The sequence below is a fragment of the Myiozetetes cayanensis genome, unplaced genomic scaffold, assembly GCF_022539395.1.
Source record: "Myiozetetes cayanensis isolate MyiCay16 unplaced genomic scaffold, myiCay2020 scf21, whole genome shotgun sequence".
NCBI classification, from domain to species: domain Eukaryota; kingdom Metazoa; phylum Chordata; class Aves; order Passeriformes; family Tyrannidae; genus Myiozetetes; species Myiozetetes cayanensis.
Genome location: NW_026087423.1, coordinates 11318081 through 11339694, shown reverse-complemented (window position 1 = coordinate 11339694; position 21614 = coordinate 11318081). Strand labels below are relative to the sequence as shown.

General features: G+C 42.4%; 1 protein-coding gene across 2 annotated transcripts in view; it reads right to left on the bottom strand.

Moving 5' to 3' along the window:
* The window catches only part of ADGRD1 (adhesion G protein-coupled receptor D1), a 131839-nt gene that overhangs the window by 48398 nt on the left and 61827 nt on the right, over positions 1-21614 (bottom strand). For both annotated transcript variants that reach the window (XM_050318689.1, XM_050318688.1), the window contains 2 exons: positions 10442-10515; positions 9003-9126 (listed from right to left, as the gene is read on the bottom strand). In XM_050318689.1, the coding sequence (XP_050174646.1) occupies positions 9003-9126; positions 10442-10515 (198 nt within the window). The remainder of the gene's footprint in view (positions 1-9002; positions 9127-10441; positions 10516-21614) is intronic.

Below are 21614 nucleotides of genomic sequence, written 5' to 3'. Positions count from 1 at the left end.
AAAAGGATGAATAATTAACTTTGGCAGCCTGAGTGTCTCAGAGACATTAAAACGCTGGCCTTGGCTGATGAAGCTAATGGTTTTAATTGCCTCCAGAAAGGCTGCTGAAATTCAGTTTCAGTCCAGGGAGGCCTTTATTTATACATTAAATAATAATAAAAATACAAATATCTGTTTTCCTTCAGCTTGCCAAGCACTTTGTTAGGTACATAACATTATGGCTCCTTCAAATTAACATCTGTGTTGAGTTCAGGAGGCTCAGTCTCCTCCCTGAGACCACAAGAATGACTTTGGTGGGGCCATGCTTAATGTCCCTGCACGGTCACTACTCACAGAAGGGAAAGTCTGCATCTACCTTGATGCAGAAACTTCTTTTCTCAAGTCACAGTGTATCAGATACTTGCGAGTTCGATGGAAAAAAGGGCTCTGAGAGTCACCCTGTGCGGTGCAATCATCTTTATCAGTCATTTCCAGCAGAATTGCTTTTGAATTCCCATCCTCTATTAACTCCAAAACTCCTAGGGATCTGCAGCAAAGTGCTACAGAGGGGGCTTTTCAGGATTACAGGCACGTTTTCCTCCAGCCAGCCCAGCCCGGTGCTGCTTATTTAAAACTTTTCACTGTTGCACAAAAAATACAGAATTTTTCAAACACCTCTGCCAAGATATTAATTAGTATTTTTAAAAGCCAGCATCATTTTTCCAAGCAGTTCTGAGCAAGATGTCATCAAACAGTAGGTAATCTGCTCGTTACAAATCTCACACAGCAAGTTCTTAGTTCAAATGAAGCTTGAAGGAAGCATGGCAGGGAGGAAGGTCTCAAGTGGTGAAGCTGTATCAGATTATAATAAAGTTTGGGGATCAGAAAAGCAGATATTTTCGAGTTCTTCGTATCTGTTAGTGCAACACAAAGCAGTGTGGGTTTTCTGCCTGCATTACAGGCCTAATGCTTGCAGTGTTCCTCAAGAAACGTTAAAAAAGCTGTAGTTACAGCTTTTTTGTCCCCTGTGACACTGAAGGAGCTGCTTTGGCCTGTACACCTGAGACTTGTACATCTGTTCTCTGCCTTCTGTTCCAGCAAGAGCAGGCTCATCCTGTTCTCCAATTAACAGCCAAGACAGAGTCCATCAGAGAGAGCTACGAGAAGGATCAAACCCAGCAGGGCTCCCACAGGCAGAGAAACGATGGGCTCCTGCCAGACTGAGCCTGAGACTGTTCAGAGCACTTGAGGGTAATTAAATACCCAGCTCCCAGTAAAATTCAACAAAAATAGGTATGTCTCCCTCCATTTCCCTTTGTCTCAGAAGGGCCTGTTTGGATTCAGGGCTGTGGATAACTGAGTTTTGAGCTGCAGCCCAGCAGCTCCAGGTACCCAGCCCTGAACCTCCCCTACACCACACTTTGGGGAGAAAGGGCATGAAAAGGGCAACACAGGAGACAGGCTGAACTCAAGGGTGCAGAATGACTAAACCTAAAAATATTCAGCAGAGAACAGTGATGGATAAAGGTGCAGTATCATCACTTTTTTATACTGCATGGGGAAATCCTTTAGTCAGCAAGAAGGACTGGCTGCCAAGTGGTTCAGTGCTTTCATTTCCACCATGGAAAGGAAGTCTATGTTAGTTTGCTAAGTATTCTGGTTAAAATAGAGTATTCTATCATACTTCTCAAACAAAGGAGTTCTTTTGACCATTATAGCACTCTTAAATATTTGTGCTTTTCCAAAATAAAAAGTCGTTTTTTATTCTTCTCTGCTGAGTGAAATTCAGTAACTGCCAAACAATTCTCTAAGGAATTTGAGGGGTTTAGTATCCTGCAGCACTAGTCCAACTTTTTACATGTAATTCCATGGGACTGAGGACAAGAAGGGAGTCTCCTATTTCCTCCCATCAAAATCAACGGAGCTGTACTGGCATAGGAGTGGAACAGCAAAAGAATGAACTCTGAGTTAAAAATCAAGACTAGTGCTCAATTTTCAGCGAAGATGAGCATGGATAGAGTAAGGACAAAAGAAATATGATGCACAATCACACTGGGAACACATCAGAGAGAAGTGCTCCTCCATGGGGACAACTTCCACTGCAATGAAACGGAGGGGGAAGTGGAGGGAGTGAGAAAGAGCAATGGAACTTTACAAAGCAATACTAGAATAAACACTCAGGCTGATTTGTCTTTGTTCATTTGATGTGCAAGGGCGTCTGAGCTGTCTGTAGAGATCTCTTCAGCTAAACAAACTGTCAGTGGTAATAAACAAGGACCAAAAAAATCAAACTGCCTACCCAATTTTTAAATATGCGACACAAAAGAAAAATCACTGGGCTGAGGCATTATTCTTTTTATGTTTCCAGCAACGAAAAGCATGCTGAGAAAAGTAATTACATTAAAATTACAAAAGAGCAGAAATCAGGGAGTGCCACATTATTTCCATTGCATTGTCCTATTAGGGTATGTAGCTGGCTGAAAATTTTAAGAAAAAGGGTTATCACTTCAGACTGCTATTTTATTGCACCCAGAGGGCAATGTTTGATTAATAACTGCAATATTAGATTTAGGAAACAATGCTCCAAACTTATAAATTGCACACCCTATCCCCCATATTTTTAAAGCATTCACAATATTAGGACATTTTCAAAGCAGCCTTTATAAACAGGAATTGATGCACTTTGTTCTCAGGCAGCCATACGTTATCAAAACTTGCTGCCAAACTCAGCTCTAGGATAGGAGCAGTAGAGTGAAAAATAAAATAAAATAAAATAAAATAAAATAAAAGCATACATATTGCCCCAAAGAAGAAATTTGGGATGCCTTTCTTTTTGTAAATAGAACCTCACAGCTAAATCCCCAAGCCTTTTCAAAATCCTGGGCTCCCTAAAGATGGGTTGCCTCTATAGCTCCAGCTGCAAGATCAGATGTTTCAAAATATTTTTTCCCTTTATAAATACTGCTCTGCTTTCAAACCTGTTGGAGAGTGGCTTGTACTATATTGATTGACCCTCTCTTCTGAATTATGAGCAGGAGCTACAAATGGGATAAAACCCAAAGTCATTTTTAGCTTTTGAAATGCAGAAAATGTGTTCAAAACCCCAAACAATTTCTGTCACAGATTGCATGACCCTATTGCTTCACTAGAAATGTCCATCCACACGTGAACTTTATAGCAGAAATTTTTATACTCTCACGGTTGGAAAAGACGGAAAGGGGAAAAAACCAGGAGAAAAGAACATTTTAAGAGAATGGTCTGGGAGTCATAAATATTTCAGTTGTGTCTTGCATTGGTCCCTTGGGGGAAGTGGACCCAAGCTCTATTTTCTGTGGGAGACAATGATTTCCCTTTAAAAGGATTTTTGAACTCTGGGTCCCCAGGTGTCCACCATCCTTTTGCTGAAATGACATTTATGTGGCAGATGGTACAAATAGCCTGGCATGCCTCGTAGTTGTTGGATCACTATAAAAATAAAAACTGCCAGATGGCTGGCATGTTACTTGGCAGGAGCACAGGGCCCCACTGAGTGATGAGGGGAAGTAAAGCTGCCCAAAATGAAATAATAGCATCCGAATTTTCTTTGAAGTGCTTTTGAAGTGCGGCTTACTCCGAGTTGGGTTCAATTCCTGCTGTCTAGGAAGCACCTTGAGCTGTCCCTCTGTCTGCCTGCCAGAGCAGTGTTGCTCATTCCTCTCTCAGGAATGGGACCTCTCCACCAGCCATTTCCTCTCCAGTCAGAGGTTCCAGAGGTTCCAGGGTGCAGGAGGAGCTGTTGCAGGTTGAGATCTCCCCAGGCTCTGTGCCACTCAAGGGAATCTCTCATCTCCCACCCTCTGCTGCCCCTATCCAGGTTCAGGCACAGCAGAAGAGTCATGTACAACAGTGCCACCAGAAAAGCACCACAGGGAGCACATCACCTGGGTCCCTTCTACCTGGGCTCCCTCCAGAAGAAGCAAACATAAATCAGTGTAGACACAAGTCCAACTAAATGGATTCTTTATTTTTCCTGCCACAGCTGTGTTAGTGCACCAGTGCCTCCCTAAGTGCAGCACTGCAGGGTGCTGGCAGCACAGGTCTGCTCTGGCTGCACCAGATGAAGGAAAAGCTGGAACACTGGTCTGTGGATCAAGGAAAGAGAAGGACAGACCTGAATCCCCAGGGACTTTGCCCTCCCTCAGGTTCCCCCATCAGAAAGGGAAGCTCGATCAGAGCAAGGAGTTTCCCAGAGGAGGGTGGACAGATCAGTCGATAGCACACCTACTCTGAACATCCCACTGACACTCATTATTGGGCAGGTGCAGTTGAATAATTCTCAGTTTTACTGACTTGATCACATTTGTGAAAAGAGTTCTCAACCAAGTTTCCAAATACTGCTCGTGTGCTGACCTTAATTACATCCATGCAACTCCACAAAAGTAATCAAGGGCTGAACATGTCCCTCCAGGAACATTCTGCTCATCTTGGGTCACATTTTACCTTCAATTAACTTATTTATTTGGTTAAACCGGTTCACGACCATTAATCTCCAAAATTCAAAATAAATGCTATAATTTCTCAAGTGAAAACCAACAAGATAAACGAATCTCAGCGAGCAAGAATTCGGGCCAGGCGTGATGCAGACACAACAGCAGAGTGATAAAACACAAATAATTTCAGCATTCCGTGTGGGCCAATTCATCAGCAGGCCGACAGGTCAGTGCCAGGCAGACATCTGAGCACCACATGGTTGTAAGTTTTTCCAAGATGGTTTTTTCACTCCTGAAATAAACTTGTTACAACTGCTAATCCCCCTGCATCCCTGAAAGCAGCTCAACTGCACACATGTACCCCGAGCTCATCAGCAGCATTGTTCATACCCTTCTTTCACAGTCATTATGACTCCAGAGCTTTCAAGCTCTTGCTGAAACTTATATAAAACCTGGAGTGGTGCTCAACCACATTTGTAATCTGAGCTCAGTTTTAACAAATTCACGGCATTCAAAGTCCTTCTTCTTCACATCCTGGTGTACAGCCCACAGATATGAAAGTTCATTTTGTCACATTTGAGTTTAAATTTCAGAATTTAAATTTTTTTTCTTTGTGCCTGCTCTCTTTCAATTTCTTTCTCTGAATATTGCAATAAAAACACTTTTTCATCTCAGCAGATTTCAGCCTCTGGGGATTACTTCCAGCTGGCACACAGTAGAACAGTGACTGAATTAATCTCACCTGTTTTGAGTAAAGATCAAGAAGAAAAATCAAGAACTCACAGCTTGTCCCTAAGAACTTTCTTGCATTTCTATGCTCCCTGGAAATTAGACCCACCTGACAGCCTGTGTCATAAATGTCTAACAATTCAGCATCCCTCAGCTCACAGCATTTCAAGTGTTCAAGAGGAAGCACCATCAGATGCAAGATACCCTACAGTTTTCTTCTATGAATGTCTCACTGAAACAAAATGAAATCCATGTGAGACAATCTAATTCCTCCCCGAGCCAGGTGCACAAATTACTATCATAGTTCTGTACCTTACAATCAAATTGCAATGATAAAGAATATTGAGGATACATCAAGCGATTTATGTGCACAAGAGATGCACAAATATGAAGAGTGATCTGGTGGATGTTGGTGAAGGTGGGAAAAGGAGCAGGGAGGGTTAGCAGGTCAGGATCCTGCTGTAGTTCTGTGAGTGGAAAGAGGCAGGTCTGAGTACGGGAAGGAACAAAGAGAAGGAGTTATGCAAGGAGATTCTTGTCGGTATTTAACGTAACTCGGAAGAAAAAGTCGCCACCCTTGACAAGCAGCTCTGGTACAAGCTCAGCTCTCTGGTCCTTAGAAATGCTCACCACACCCATTCATGTGGCAGAGCAGGCACTTCTGAGGAAGGTCACTTATTGTCGGTGTTTGTTGCTTGGAGACACCCTGGCTTTGTCCTGCACTCCGTGAGGATGCCGTGCTCTCCAGATGGGAACAGCAAACTCCAAATAACTGCAGTGCCTCATTAATGGAATGCATACGCATTTTCTTTCTTTTCTTTTCTTTTTTTTTTTTCTTTTTTTATCTGAGCAGAAAGGAAATCAATGTGAGAAGGAGCGGAGAGAGAACACTTATCACACTGAGCTGGTCCCCGGAGTTCATGGATTTCCACATCAACAGTGCCCTCCCTAGGGATGTTCTCCCAGCTCTGAAGCTGCTGTGTATGTACTGGTCTGGATTACAACCCTTTACAACTGTCAATATTGCCCTTTTTAATTTTGGTAATTGTTTTCTGTGCAGCTGCCTGCCTTTCTGCAAGGAGTGGTAGAACTATTCATACCTGGTTTTACTGTTCCACTGACTGCTGCATTAAAGGCCATTCTGGTGCCCTTGGAGAGGATGTCTGACTCTTGCTGCTCCCCTGAGAGCTGCATTTATCAGTATGATGGAGAGAAAGGGAAATTATACTTTCCATAGGAGAATGGAAGCGTAAAACACTCAAAGAATTCCCATGAAAAATGAATTCACTTTTTTTTTTGTACCAAAATATAGCATTTGATGAAAAACACTGCAGTTTTCAGGCAATTCATTTCCAACAACTTATTTACATTTTTTATGAAAAACTGACCCTTTTCCGTAAGAAAAAAAATAAACATGCCATCAAAAATAGTGTTCATATGGAAAATTTCATTCATTTCTATTTATATGGGCACAGATATATAATAGCCATATAAACAGAAGTGTTCAAATGTGGGCAACTGCATATACTCCTACTCTCTCTTTTACTTGTCTCATATTATCTGTGCACTTCATTTATGACGAGAACAATAAAACACACAAAAGTTCAAGATCAAATATAACATCATTGCAACAATTTCTTAGAGCATTGACAACCTAATATTCCAACGGGTGATTCAAATGGGCCCTTTGAACCTCGGCTCATGAATTTCAGAACGCGGTGAATAACATGAATAGGTGCTTAAAATCCACAGCATTTCAACATTTACTTAAGAGGGTTCCAAGGACACCTGAGAGGAGTTTCCAGTTGTGTGGGTGATTCAGTAGGCTCTAACGCTTAGACATTTGAGGCAAATACTTAGGGAATGTTTCAGGAATTTGTAACTGAGCACAGTGTTTTTGTACAGCTCAAAAGCCAGGAAGCCTGTCTTTGTCTGACTCTCAGCTTCCTGCCGAATCCAATGAAGATAACAATGGTTTTCACTAATTAAAATACTAATACCTGAAGATAATCCTAAATGGTCAATTTAAAGGGTATGTCCTGGACAAAGATTTGAGATGAGATTTTCCTTGTATCATAAAGGAGGAAAAAACAACACAAGATTATTCTGCACAAATTCTGGTGGATGTAAATGCATTAGACCAAAAATTAGATAAAATTACTTAAAACCCAGATGACCCAACCCCCTTCAAATGGTCAGACTAATACAAGGGCTGTGGGTATTAATTAAGCTCTGTGGATAGCAGACCACCTTAATCTAAACTGTGACCCTGACTGACAACAACACACCACCTGAGCAGAGTTACCAGGGGAGCAGTTGTACTGACAGTGTTACTGAGTCAGCAGCTTCTAACCTGGGATGAGCCAGCCCTTGGAAAGACTTTGGTGCTGCTCAGTGGTGTAGCCCTGGTCAGAGTTCCCTTGCACTGCAGGTTGACCCCTGCATCTGCAGGAACCTGCACCGCCCTCACCAGCCTAGGCTGCCCATCCTGCAGCAGGTGATTTTTTGGCAAAGCTCCTGCCTAAAAGGAGAGCAAACCCATCAGTTAAGCAGAGCCTGAGACATGGCCATACAGCCAATGGACTGTCAGTGCCGACAGCACTGACAAAACCCCTCCAGCTGCACCACAGAGGACACCACTCCTGTTACAGCACACAGGAATAGCTGTGGCTGTAGGAGTCCTACTGAGTCCTACTGAAGCTCTTCAGCCTGTTAATTTATATTATTGGGATAGTGTCTGTAGAAAACTGAGAATGTGCCAGAGAGTATAAATTTGACAGACAATTTGTATACGTTTCTTTAAATGTGCGGTTGGTAAATTATTTATATTACACGTTCATTATTTATTAACTGAGGGTTGCTCAGAGCAGAGCTTCATCACTATCTCCACTGAATCCTCCCTGACAGAAGCAGACCTAAATAAAGTGGTAAAAACATTTCTCATGCTCGTGGCAGTGCTGGCTGGCTGGCTGCTAAGATCCAGGATGGGGCTGACCTTGCCTGCTGCTGAGTTTTGGAGAGGGAGTCCTTCAGCAGGAGCAGCACCTCCGCTGCCAGGAGCAGACACTCTGCTCCATCTCTGCACCACGAAGAGAAGACCAAGTCTAGTGTGAAAAGCAACGTGTTTGCCATAAAAATTTCATCTGAAGCAAAAGTCCTGGGTGAACTAGAAAGGAGTCATGTTCCAGATGAAGAGATGCTTCCTTGCCAACTCTTCAGACAAAGGAACTGAGCATAGAGAAAACTACATCAGGGGTTCACTCTCAACTCTAAAGCACTATTTTGCCTGTCATGCTCCTTCTACACAAGCCCCTGCTTGGCAACAAGAGGAAGAAGCAGCAACAGGGAGACACTTGGAAAGCTGGCAGAGAGGAGAGCAGGGGCCAGCTGGCAGCAGAGCTCACTTCACATGGAGTGCGAGCTCAGATGTTCATATTCCACAAGTCTGGTTACCAAAACCCTAAACAGTCACATCTCAGCTGTCTCTGTCTTGAAAATGAATCATAAAAGCCCGGGTCACCTGTATAATGTTCTAGTGCTTTTCCTGACTAGAACTTTTAAAAATCATGCCCAAACAGTGAGAATAAGGCAAAGAGGATTCTGACCTACCACAAGCATGTTTCATTTCAGTTCCCAAAAGTTTTAAAACATAAATATAACAAACAAATATTGAAACATCACACCAGATAGCAAGATGTGGGATAAATCTGAGTTGGATACAAATGAGCCCTGTTCCAGTCACTTAATTGATGAGACATGAGAAGGAAATGAATATATTTATGCTTCATTTTTAACAGATAGATTTATTCCTTTGCTTAATCTCACCTTCAGAGGCACCACTTGCATCAGAATGGCAAAGTTAGTGAGGTGGTTGCAGAGACACACCGAGTAGTTGAGGTCCCCACTCTCACGCACACAGCCTTCGTTGGACCAAACACCGGTTCCATTGCTGCAAAGAACACAAAAAATGGAACACAACCTCTTAGCAAAATGCTTCTTATGCAGGTTAATTTGACATGCACTGTACTATACAGGGGAATAAAAAGTTTGGAAAGCCATCTCAGGCTGCAGCATCCACAAACACCGCTAGTACCTTCTCAGTTCCATCATGGAAATAGTTAAGGAAAATATTGACCTGGACAAGGGGCAGATGAGTCCCCTGCACGAATGTTTCTGGAGATTTCTTCCCAGTTTTATAGTCAGTGTATGATAACTACATTTTTTTTCCTTTACACTGTGCATCTCATTTATGGCATTTCACCTTGACCCAAATTTCTGTATTCTGAGAACTGTAGTATCAAACAAGTCACTAATCCTGCAAAACCCCCCAAAATTAGCGTGTCTTATCTCACAGTCCCAAAGTGGGGTGGAGACATAGAAGCCACGGGCACAGGTCTCTGGGTGCTCTGTGGGCTCAGGCACCATCAGTCACCCACCCAAACCACCTGATCTTCACTATTTATTACTTTTGATATTGTTCTGAGTCCTGCAGCTGGACTGAGTGATCTGCATTGCCCTCGGTGCTTATTTTAAAGATTGGTATTACCTCACACTTCTGTCCTTTGAGACCTCCTTCAGTTCTCAAAGAGAGTCTGTTGTAGGTCACAAACTAATTTCTTATTCTTTAACTACCATGCACTAGGGAATAAGACTATCTTGACACAAATGAAACTCATTTGGAAGGACAGATTTCATATTTAAGTCTCTACCCTGAGGCAAAGCCTCAAGGGCCCAGGCCCCCGTGGAAAGCAGCACAGGAACAATGCTGCAGCCATATTAATTTGCTGCAGTAAAATCTGTTTCTAATTTATTGTAATTTGTGAGTAACCATAACAACAGGTAACTGCCAACAGCTGGGACAGTTCAACACGCTCGAAAGGAAACTTCAATAAAACAATTACAGTGACCTTCCCAAGTGCAAGCTGATAGGAGGGATCACAGCAGTGTGGGCTGTTGCTACATAAATTAGGCTTATACCGTTAAAGCTCAAAAACTGTTAATCCCCATCAAATTCAAAATTTAGTATTTGTATTAATTCTCAATTAATTCAGTGAGAGCAGCATGTTTCAAAATCAAAACCAGATTAAATGTATCCAGAGGTAAAAAAAAAAAAAAAAAAAAAAAAAATTTCTTCTTTTCCATAGCTCCCATTTTCCAACTGAATGAATGAAGGGAAACAAGAAGGGTACAGGTAATACACAGCATCACTAACCAAGTGTAACTTAATTAAAGCAAGTTAGAGAATCTGAAATTATGTAACATACCTATAGTCCAGAAATGCACAGTAAAGATGAACTCTGTTACTCTTGTTTAGTGCTTGGCTGTATTGTCTGGGCGTCTGCAAGAAAAAAAAAAATACAAACCCTGAAGGAATGTTTAAAAAGGACTAAATTCTGCTATTCAATTCCTTTAAATTCTCAGTGCTATAATAATTTCAAGAGACTCATTGTAGATTAACACACCACAGCTGGCAGCAAAATTGTTCAGCCCTCGTAGCTTTAACACAAGCTCCAAACACTCAAAGTCTGGTATTCAGTCTTAATTTTACACACTGGGATTAAACTCACACCACTTTGAGTGAGAAATCTCTGTCCCATTTAAGTAAATAGCACACCAGGATTATTTATTGTGTATAAACACAAATACATGTGTTAATTTTTGGAGGACTGCAGCATTATTCTTTGGCATATATTTGGCTTCTTTGGGGTTTGTTCATAGTTTGTTCTCACTGGGTAATAAAAATGTCACGTTTTAGGATTAATAACATTGAAATATGTGCATTACAATGACCAACTCAAAGACATTTTCTTTCCACAATAGCAATTATTTTAAAACGTACAATCAAACTGAAAGAGGAATGTCATAATTCAAGATTTTATTTTAACACACCTCAGCATTATAATGACATAATTTCTATCTTCTGTAAACAGATTTAGCAACTAACTCAATCTCTTATATTCAAGAAGCTTTGAGACCCCATTCTCCACTCTGTTACACCAGCTTGATGACAAAATAATTCAAATTATGTTGGAGTGAAGTAATAGTTTGTTACAGACAAAATATGCAAACTAGAGGATTTCCAGGATTTGCTCAACCCTTTCTAATACATAAATCCCCAAAGTCCACATTGTGTGGACCCTACATTACGGCAATCTTTTAATTACAAGAATCTTCAACATAAACAAATCACTGGTGAATCAACAGCTCAGGGATTATTGCAACACAATTCTGCTGTCAAGCTGAAAGATAACCAAGTATGGCTTTCCTGTTTTAGAGAAAGAAGGGTAAAAAAAACCCCACCACCTCATCACGCTGAAACAACCAAGAACAAGAAGTTCCTCGTGCAATTTTCCTTCTCCTCTCCCCCAGGTCCAACAAGGAGTGTCAGGCACGAGGCAGCACAGCTGCCTCCTCACTAGTGATGATAAAGCATTTCTGCACAGCACCCACACATTCACACTGGATTTCCACACACCTCAAGGAGCTATGCTGTAGATAAGGACATTTACTTCTTCTTAACCCACACCTCTGGATAGAATAAATGGAATTTTCTTATCTGCTTGAGCACATCCCTGGACAAAACTTCTAGTTCCTGGCCTCACCCTGTTTTCCCCAAGCCTTGGTCACAGAAACAGCTGAGGTTGCAGGTCAGGTGCTCTGTGGAGGGGAAGGACTGTCACCTGCTGAGGGTCTCTACCTTCCCCTTGGATTCTGCTGGCATCCTGTAGCCCTTTTTCACCAGGGGAGCAAAGCAAACACTAAAACCTCACACTGGGAAGGGATAATGGGATGGATTCACAACCCTCACCACCATGAAATATCTCACTGATATAACCCCCAATCTGCTTGTGCCACTTTCCTTCCAGCTGTGGATGGTGAGGGAGATGTAGCAAAGGCAAGTGTATGATGTTAATTAATGGTAAAAACAGGGGAGTCCTTCCTCATCTGTGAAAGGGTGGTCAGGCACTGGAACAGACTGCCCAGGAAGGTGGTGGAGTCACCAGGAGGTGTTTAAGAGGCATCTGGATCTGGCACTGAGTGATGTGATTTAGGGGTTATAGTGGTTACAGTGGTGGTGCTGGGCTGGTGGTTGGACTGGATGATCTTAAGGGTCTCTTCCAACCTTGATGATTCGATGATTCTATGAAAGGCCTTCCCCAACACTCTCTGCCCAGTGAAGCCCTTGTACCAGGCACCAGGATCAAAGTGTTACGTTCCCTGCTACATCCATCAATCTCAACCTTCTGGCTGCTTTCAGAAAGGGCCCTGCCACAGCCTCACCTGTAACAATAGCAGGTCCTGCACCCCTTCCAAATCACAAATCACCTACAAAATACAGTGCCTTTCAGAAACTGCTTCCTTCTCTCATCCCACCTCTCGCTGCTCAGAGCAATCTTGAAGAGCAGCAGTTGAGAAGCTGCAGAAGGCTAATGATCCATAACCCATGGCTGGAAAACTGCCTTCTGCAACTTCAGTTAATTTGGAGTTTTGTTGGCAGAGCTCGTTCTGTTTCACCAGCAGCAAGAGCACTGTTTGCCCGTTGTGCTGTGTAAGGTTCTGTCCATCATGGCAACGCTTTTTCTGAAGTAAGCTATTGGAAGGATCTACAGTCAGTTTGTATTACAAATTATTTCACTTCTAGGACAAACAAACAGTGGCTAATAAAAAAAAAGGAAAAAAAAAAGAAAAAGATAAAAGAGGGAAAGGTCTGCTGTAATCACAGCTAAGATGGAACAATAACTGTCATTTCTGATTTGTAAGACATCTCTAGATAAATCTGGATTCTTAATGCACTAAATGGAAAGGGCACCACAGGGTCAGGTTGGAAGAAGATGTAGTATTGCAGTTGTATATCTTTTTACACAAATAAATCCCAGATGTATGTTTTACTCTCAATTATGTATCTCTGGCAAGGGACAAATAATTGTTTTTCTCCATTTTGACTCTAACCACAGATGTCACTCATTATCCAGTGAATTGCACCAAGTGAGGCCATGCAGCCTCTGACCTGTCCAGAGCTGTGTGTGTACCCAGATGGAAAAAATAGGTAAATAATAAATAAATAGATAAATAGGTTAAAAATGGACAAGAATGGTCTATACTAATCTGCCTTTTTATTTCTCTTAAAGAATATGTCCCATGTTTTATCACCCATGACACAGTCTTCATAAGGCTTCCCAGTGACATTTATGATAACTGCATAAAATGTTCATCTTCTCAAACTTCACTGAAATTGTGCAACAAAACTATCATTAGAATAGAAAGTCCCCAACATATAAGAAACTGGCTACAGGAATAAACTCCCTCTGATCTTCAGCAGCTCTACTTCAAAGTACTCTCTACTCTATGAAAAACAAACTCACTGTACCTAAATACTGCACTTCTTAAGTTAAACTCTGTGTGACAGCTTATGTGTGACTTGGATCCTGTAGAGCTGAGAATATTGATTTAATGACATTGATAACAGAAAGCTTAAAATACAAGTAGGCTTTTACACTAAAAGATGAAGTCACTTGAGTGTTTATAAAAGCCTGTGAAAGGACAGTTCATGAAGCATTCAGGAGCGTGGAGAGGGAAAGTACCAGCACACTGAATAATCCAGGATCTGTGCGTGAGCTCCCCCTCATCTACACTCCTCATACCAGTCCTTGTGCCTGGAGAGGGCCATGTACAGCTTCTCAAAAAAATGAACTACATTAAAAGAGAAAAGCAACCTCTTGGCACCAAGAAACAGGGCAAAGTCTGTGTCTGTCTGACGGAGCAGGTACCTTGAGGAGTCGATGATCTCGGAGGTCTTTTCCAAGCTTAATGATTCCATGACTGTCTCTATTTACATCACGGCTGTTCAGCACCCCTTACAGTAACCACTTACTCTCAGTGAATCAGTCAGACTCACAAGCAAACCCCAGAAATCCAGTGTATGCCTGGAGACCTTACAAAGGATGTGCAGGGATGTGTGGTGGGGACGAGGTACTTGCTGGGAACCAGGCACAAACCATGGTGAGGGGGTCAGGAGGCCAAAAAAAGGGGGATGTGAGCTGAAAGGACTGCTGGAAACCTTCAGGAAAACCTAGTTGCAGGAAATGTCATGAGCACGATTGCAGAAGGAAAACAGGCAGCCAGCTGCTGCTGGGAAGGCTTGCCAAGGAAGAGAAGCCAAGCAGAGGGTGGGGTGAACCTTTATGAGATTAGCTTGTTTCTCCTCTCCTCCGCTGAATTTAAAAAGCAAATGTTGGGCTATATAATGGTGGCCACCAAGAGAGGAGGATGTGCAGCTTCATTCTCCAGTGAGGAGAAGGGCAAACCTTTGGGTCAGATCTGTCACTGATCTAAACTCAGCAGCTCCAAGCCCAGTGTGTTGGGTGTTGGACTTCCCATCGTCCAAAGCACTTCAGAATTTGCCCTACTAAGTTCAATTTGGAGTTCACTTGTCTCTGTTTACAAAAACCCAGAATTTTCTCTAATGTAGAGATTCTGAAGCCTTGTTTTCTCAGCCTCCAAAAATACCATGGATTATTTTGAAAGTGGCAAGAAAAGGCACAAAAAAAGACAAACAAGCCTCTTGTCCATATGCTTGTGCCTTTTGTGAAGTTCACAGCCCCACTGAAATATGTGTGTATGATTCTAAAGCACTTTTGACTCTAGTTTATGGATTAAATTAGAGCTTAAAATGATGATTCTAATTTAAGGATTTCCTGTCCTCACAGTGACATCCTGACTGCTGGCGTGACCTATTCAGGGACACAGGCTTTATTGACTTTCCTTTCCATTTACTTCTGCTAATTACCTAGAAGATTAAAACTTTAGGTTACATTCATCTACTTAGTTACCTGGAAAAAGACAGACAGAAAGAATAATCACCTATTTCCATAGTGGCTATATTGGTTGTTTTCTTCCAAGCTGTGAGAAAACTGCATTGCAACAGACCTTGGGCTTAGATCAGCCAACTATTTTAATTTAGAGCCCATTTGACTGATTCACCCTGAGATGTAACCAGCATATGTAATGAAAAAAAATTTACAAATTGTACAAAGAGGAATTTAGCTTATGAATAGGGAATTATAGTGTGTTATGGGTGAAAGCCAGACCTTTAGTTGTTCCATTGTTGTGAAAAGAGCTGTGCCAACACACACTTACTGAAGCAATGAACAAAACACTGCAGGCTCCCAGGGCCAACAGGACAGTTTGCTGAATGTATTTCTTAATGGGACAATCATGCAATTAAAAAAAAAATTGCCTGATATCACAAAGGGTGGAAGACTGTGACATACAACAATGTAAAGTTAAAAAGCAGTGAAATCTCAGAGGTTATAAAGGCATCTGGAACTAGAGATGAAACCATATGGATTGGGTTTGACTGTTCCTTCGCCTGAGGCTAAAAATAGTTGACATATCAATTTCCTGCAAAAATAGTGTTAATCAAATGCTACACCCATAGCCTTCCCCAGTTCTCAGAGTTCTCCATTTAACAGCTGCTGTATTGGGCAAGCAGTGTGAGAACAAAAAAAGTCATGAAAAGACCCATGAGCAACAGACTGAAAAATATCTTGGCTGCTCTACTAGATATCATTATTATAAAGAGAGACAAAAGGAGGAGGAAAATGGATGAGGAAATGGTCCTGATACTTTCTTTTTTAATTATTGCACGTAGAAAAAAAAGAAATTTATTACTTCTGAAAGTGTACAGCATCAGAAGGTCTTGCTATATTTTGACTAGCAACTCCACATCCATTTAAATAAAAAGGCCATTCTCCTAGCAGCATTCCACCTTTTTAACATCAGTGCACAAGGGGCTTTGTGCAACAGCTGCCAAGTCAACATCTGACCACTTGCAGGTCTCAGTGTGGGCTGTCAAGCACTGTGCATCTGCCACACACTTGTGATCTACAGAAGCTGGAACCATTACTTGGTGCTCATCTTTCTTCACCTTTTCTCTCTGACCCCATTCAAGGTACTGCTTACAGTACAGGTGAGCTTCATGGCACCTAGAGAAGCTGAGTGTGCTCTAGGTGCAATGGCATGACAGTGTTAGAAGAGTAATAGCTCTTCTCTCTGGTTTTGGGTGCTAAACAGCATAAAAGCCTTTTTTTTTTTTTCCCTAATTGCTTAAGGAAATTTTGGCAGTGGAAACTCTGCAGCCCTTGAGTTACAGTTATAAACTCAATAATTAAAACACACATGCACGACTGCCAAGTGGCTCATCTTTGATTTTACAGCTACAAAGCTCCCCCTCCAACACAGAATTTACACTCATGAAGATCCCTCAGGCACTTAAGACAGTGTCAGTGGGTCAGAGCTGAGGCCTGGACTCCAGAGTTTCTCAGCCCAAAGTACCTTAACCACATATCCTCCATGGACTCTGCTTTCACACATCCCTCAGTTTCCAAGATCTCAAATATGAAACAAGACATTTCTTCCCTCTTTCCTTCTCTTTGGCCCGTGCATGCAGGCACGAGGGGTGTTTTGTGTGCCTTGGTAAACACTGGGCAGTGACAGGGAGTTGCAAGCCAAACCCTTTCAGGTTGAAAGCCAGAACTGCTTAAGATGCAGCACTGCAGGGCAAACCCATGCCAAGCTCCCACTGACTGCAATCTGGATTAATAACACTCACAATATTGTTGTAAATCATGGCAATAAAGGGGAGCATGGAGAGGTTGAAGAATGGCCACAGAAAGAAGCAGGTTGGTTTTCATTAGAGATGCATGGAGCTGACTTCAGTGGAAGGCATGCACAAATAAAAGCAAAAGGAAAAGGACCTTTGAAACTCAGCTTGGGCAGCAACCAAGTTACTTCAGTAAATATTTGATGCTTAAAAAATTTAAATGCCAGTCAGTGAGAAGTGGGGCTCAGCACAGCAGCCTTTCTTACGTCAGCACCAACAGACAGAGGATTGAACTGATGGTCTGTATGAAAAGCTGCCTTAATGCCCAAGTGAAAACATTTCTCATTGCCCCTTAAAGCACACTTCTGTTCCAAAGAATGCCAAAGTGACAGTATCAATATTGTCTCTCTAGGAATAGTCTCATTTAAGTAATCAGCAATAGAGCAGTCAGAGGGTTTTGATATGTCCTTACAGTTTAACAGTTATATCCATATGTAAGAAAAAAATTATATGTACACAGCCATCCAAACCTACATGTGACTTAGCCACAGAGGAGTGGATGGAGGGCAGAGTTAAGGCAATGACACTGATGCATCTGAGACATATTTCAGTTCAAATGAGAGAGCAAGTGAGAGCCAGTTTCTTTCCTGTGTGTTATTGGGAGAGTTTTCTGCTCAGAACCAGAATCATCAAACTCCTTGGGACACTCCACATTGCCTGCAACCAACCCAGGGCACAACCTCCAAGTAGACATCACCTCTCCAAAATTAATGAACACAGCCTGACTCCAAAGACATCTGATTTAAATCAAGTGATTAAAAATGCAAGTTATTTCACTCAAGGTGCTCATATTGAGGCAGTTACTTACTGCCCCTAACCAAGATCCCAGTTTTGTCTCTTATGCTCTGATCTGTTTTAACACATCTGAGTTGGAAGTTATTTAAAAATGGACACGTTTTCTAATCCAACAGAACCAAAACTCAGTGCTGGTGAGGCCACCCCTTGAGTGTTTTGTTCAGTTCTGGGCCCCTCAGTTCAGGAAAGACATTGAGATGCTGGAGCAGGTCCACAGAAGAACAATGAGGCTGGTGAAGGGACTTGAGCACAAGTCCTATGAGGAGAGGCTGAGAGAGCTGGGGTTGTTTAGTCTGGAGAAGAGGAGGCTCAGGGGTGACCTCATCACTCTCTACAGTTACCTGAGAGGAGGGTGTAGGCAGGTGGGGATCGGTCTCCTCTCCCAGGCAATCAGTAGTAGGACAAGAGGGCACGGGCTTAAACTCTGCCAGGGGAGGTTTAGGTTGGATATTAAAAAGAAGTTCTTTCCAGAGAGAGTGATCAGGCATTGGAATGGCCTGCCCAGAGAGGTGGTGGATTCACCGTCCCTGGAGGTTTTTAGGATGAGGCTGGATGTGGCACTGAGTGCCACGATCTAGTAATCACAGTTGGGTTGGATCAAGGGTTGAACTTGATGATCTCGGAGGTCTCTTCCAACCCAGTAAATTCTATGATTCTATAGGCAAATAAATCTTTTTTCCCCCCAATCACCTGTAGTATTTTGACATAGGCAGAAACATTTCCCTTTGCCACACAACTCTCCAGGCCCCAACACAGAGCTCTTTAACAGAAAACACTGTGTAGGTAATGACAAGAACTGTGACAGGGACCAGAAGGCAGGCATGAAGCATAATCCCTTCAAGGGATGCACAGAGTAGAATCAGTTTTAGGAATACTTTTCCTATGAGGTAATATTTCCAAAGCAGTGCTTGGACTTTTCCTCCTGATGGTTCTTTTTTTTTTTTTTTTTTAAGAAGAGAAACATTTACATCAGACAAGAGCCAACTGCACTTGTAATTCACAACCTCCATGTTACTGGGGCAGAGAGAATTTAAATCAGAAACAGGATATTGGGACAGCAGGAGTTGGGCCCTGTGCCCCTGTGACACCTCAGAGGGCAGCAGGATGGGCAGGAGGGGCCTGACATTTGCTCCAATTTCCACAGTACAGATACCCCTATCCCAAATAATGGCTGGGGTTTTGGATAACTAAATTTCACAAAGCTCAGGTGGAACTGAAACCCCCTAAAACAGAGGTTCAGTACCTACAAAGAACAAGCTTCAGCAACAGCAAGAAGTTGTGCTGAATTCAAAAGCAACACGAAGCTGAAAAGCCCAGCAGCAGGGGCAAGTCTCACTGGCCCCTTTTGGTGTCGGTTTTACATCCTTCTTTGCCAAACAAGAAATGAAATCTGAGTTAGCAAACATCTCTGATTCCTGCAAGAGTGAAAGTCATCGTTATAAGAAGCATCAATCAATATTCACTCATATTTATTACGGGAAAGTCTTTAGAGACTGTTTAGGTGATTTTTCACACAGAGCAGTTATCCCAAGACAGATTTCCAAGAGAAGAATCAATATGTGTTGCCTTTTCTAAGTAGACAAAAAAAAAAAACCCACAATCATGAAGATGTCCTAATTTTCCTGTGCAAAGACCAAACAAAATCTGCACCCTTCATTTTGAAGAGCTCAAGGACTTTGACAGCCTGGAGTAGTGAAACATTAAATTTCATTTACTCTGCATGATAATAACAGGAATGATGGACTATCCATGGAATAATTGGGAATAACACGTTTCTCTTGTTCACAAAGACTGCAATCCCCTGCAGGTACTCTATAAGATATTCAGTTGGTTCATCCTCATCCATTTGTAGAGGCATCTTTGCTAACAATTCTTTCCAAACAAGGGACCATGTTTTAAAGGGAGTTTTGAAGACTTGATTTAATGAAAGCTTTAGGAGGAGCTTTAATAGTTCACGTCAGAAACAGAGTACCAGGCTTAATGGTAAAAATATTTACCACTCAGTACGTTTGCTGCTAATATTTTTTTCTAGGACTGGATTTATATGTTAGCATTTTCCACTCTCATTAAAACCCGGCTATGCGAATGTTGCCTCTGAAAGGCAGTGCCTCGCATTCTTCGTGAATTATATGTGGCAGCCTTTGTTTTATATTGACCCTTTCAGCTCTTACATCCCTTGACTGGCTGCTAATCGTCATTTATCCTTTCCCTGACTCCTCTAATCCCGGGGAGAGGGTGGGACAGGCAGTCAATGGAAGCGATGGAGTATAAATAATGACAGGGTACAATAAACATTCCGGTTGTGATGCCCCAGCTCATGACAAAGGCTCTCAGAAAGACACACTTTTACGATAAGACTGCTGTAACCAGACTGGAAAATATGACAAAAAAATCTTCTGCCTGCTTAAGGCCAAGATATTCAGGCCCACTAGGTGAGATAAGGGAATGTTTATTCTGCGTAATCAGAAAATCACTGGGATTCAGGACACTTGGTTTTATTCCCTTGTTCATTTTTGCCAACTTTTCACAGGTTCATTCCTGTCTCTGCGTTTCATTTCACGTTCATTATCCCACCTATTTACTCTGTACTGTCTCAGACTAAAACATGACTCCTGTATCTTATGTTTAGCACAGTGGGAACCCTGCTAAAGGCTACAGAGACCAGTGTAGACCAGAAAGCTGTGGCATTTCCCGGTGACAGCAGTGGATCACCTGGAAGGCAAGCTCTTGCAAGACTCTATTGCTTAGACCTTAACACCCCATTAAGATATTATGCTCTGCTGTCCAGATCTTTCAAGGATTTAAGCTCATGGGTTTCCATTGCTGCTTTTTTTCCCCTTTTTTTCTTTTCACTGTGGGGAAAAAAAAAAAACCCTCTCTTGAGAACATTCACATTTTTTTCCCTCTGATTCGAATCTTTTCTCCCATTCCTGTATATTTGCCAAATATGAGTTGTCTTTTAGTCTGTTGTATGAATAGGGATGAAACTCACACAACTATTTAGTGTCATTTTTCATTCATAGCAAATGTCAGGGTGCCAGAACTATTTGATTTGTGCATCAGCCACGTCCAACAAATTGAGAACCAGTCTGGAATTAGGCCTGGTCCATTAACTCCAGCTACAAAATTGAGCAATACGAGACTAAGCCATTGAGTTGGTTTTTCAGATGAGAAAATGGAAGTCAGTGGAGCTGTGTGTGTGTCTCCAGACACAGCACAGATAGAGATGTTGTTGCTGATACAGCAGAGACAGAAAAAGAGTCAGCTGGAATTTCAGGTAGGGCCCTGGCTCTGGGAGGACGATGCTGCTGCACCAGCACTGTGCTGAGGGCTCTGTTCTCCTCCAGTTCCCCATGGAGCAGCCTGGGTGAGCAGAGGGGCTGGAGAGCTGCATGTGCCAATCTGCCAGCCCAGCCAGGAGCCCCTGGAATGGCAGAAACCACACAGGGCTGTGTTTTCGACAGTGCAATAAATGCAGCGCTCTTGAGAAGCTGGAGCTTGGAATTTTCATCATGTGGGTTTTCTTTTTTTCCAGGATAACCAGGATGGAGGCTTTAAAGTAGGGGCACATTCAACCTTTCAGTCTTTTGCCACCTTGCAGATAACACCAGCTTGTCCTCAGCTGGAAGTTTACAGGGATGTTCAACCCAAGGAGTTGTGTGCAGCAAACCAAACATGGGAATGGGAGCAGAAAACATGGGAATGGGAGCAAACCGCTGGATAAGGGATTGCTGCCGGCCAGTTCATCCAGGCCTGTCATGGAGTGCCACACAGAGGCACCTCCTGCCATAAATTCGAATGCCTCCACAGTTACTCAGCTCCCAGCCTGGGCTATGTGTCTGGAGCTCAGTTTTTCCATGAGATTCCTGAAATCAGCAGCGGGTCCCTCTGGAAGCTGACCTAATGGTGTGAGGAATGCAGCTGCGGTCACTGGAGCCTTGCAAAACCCCCAGCCTGGCTTGTCCATTGCTCAGCACAAC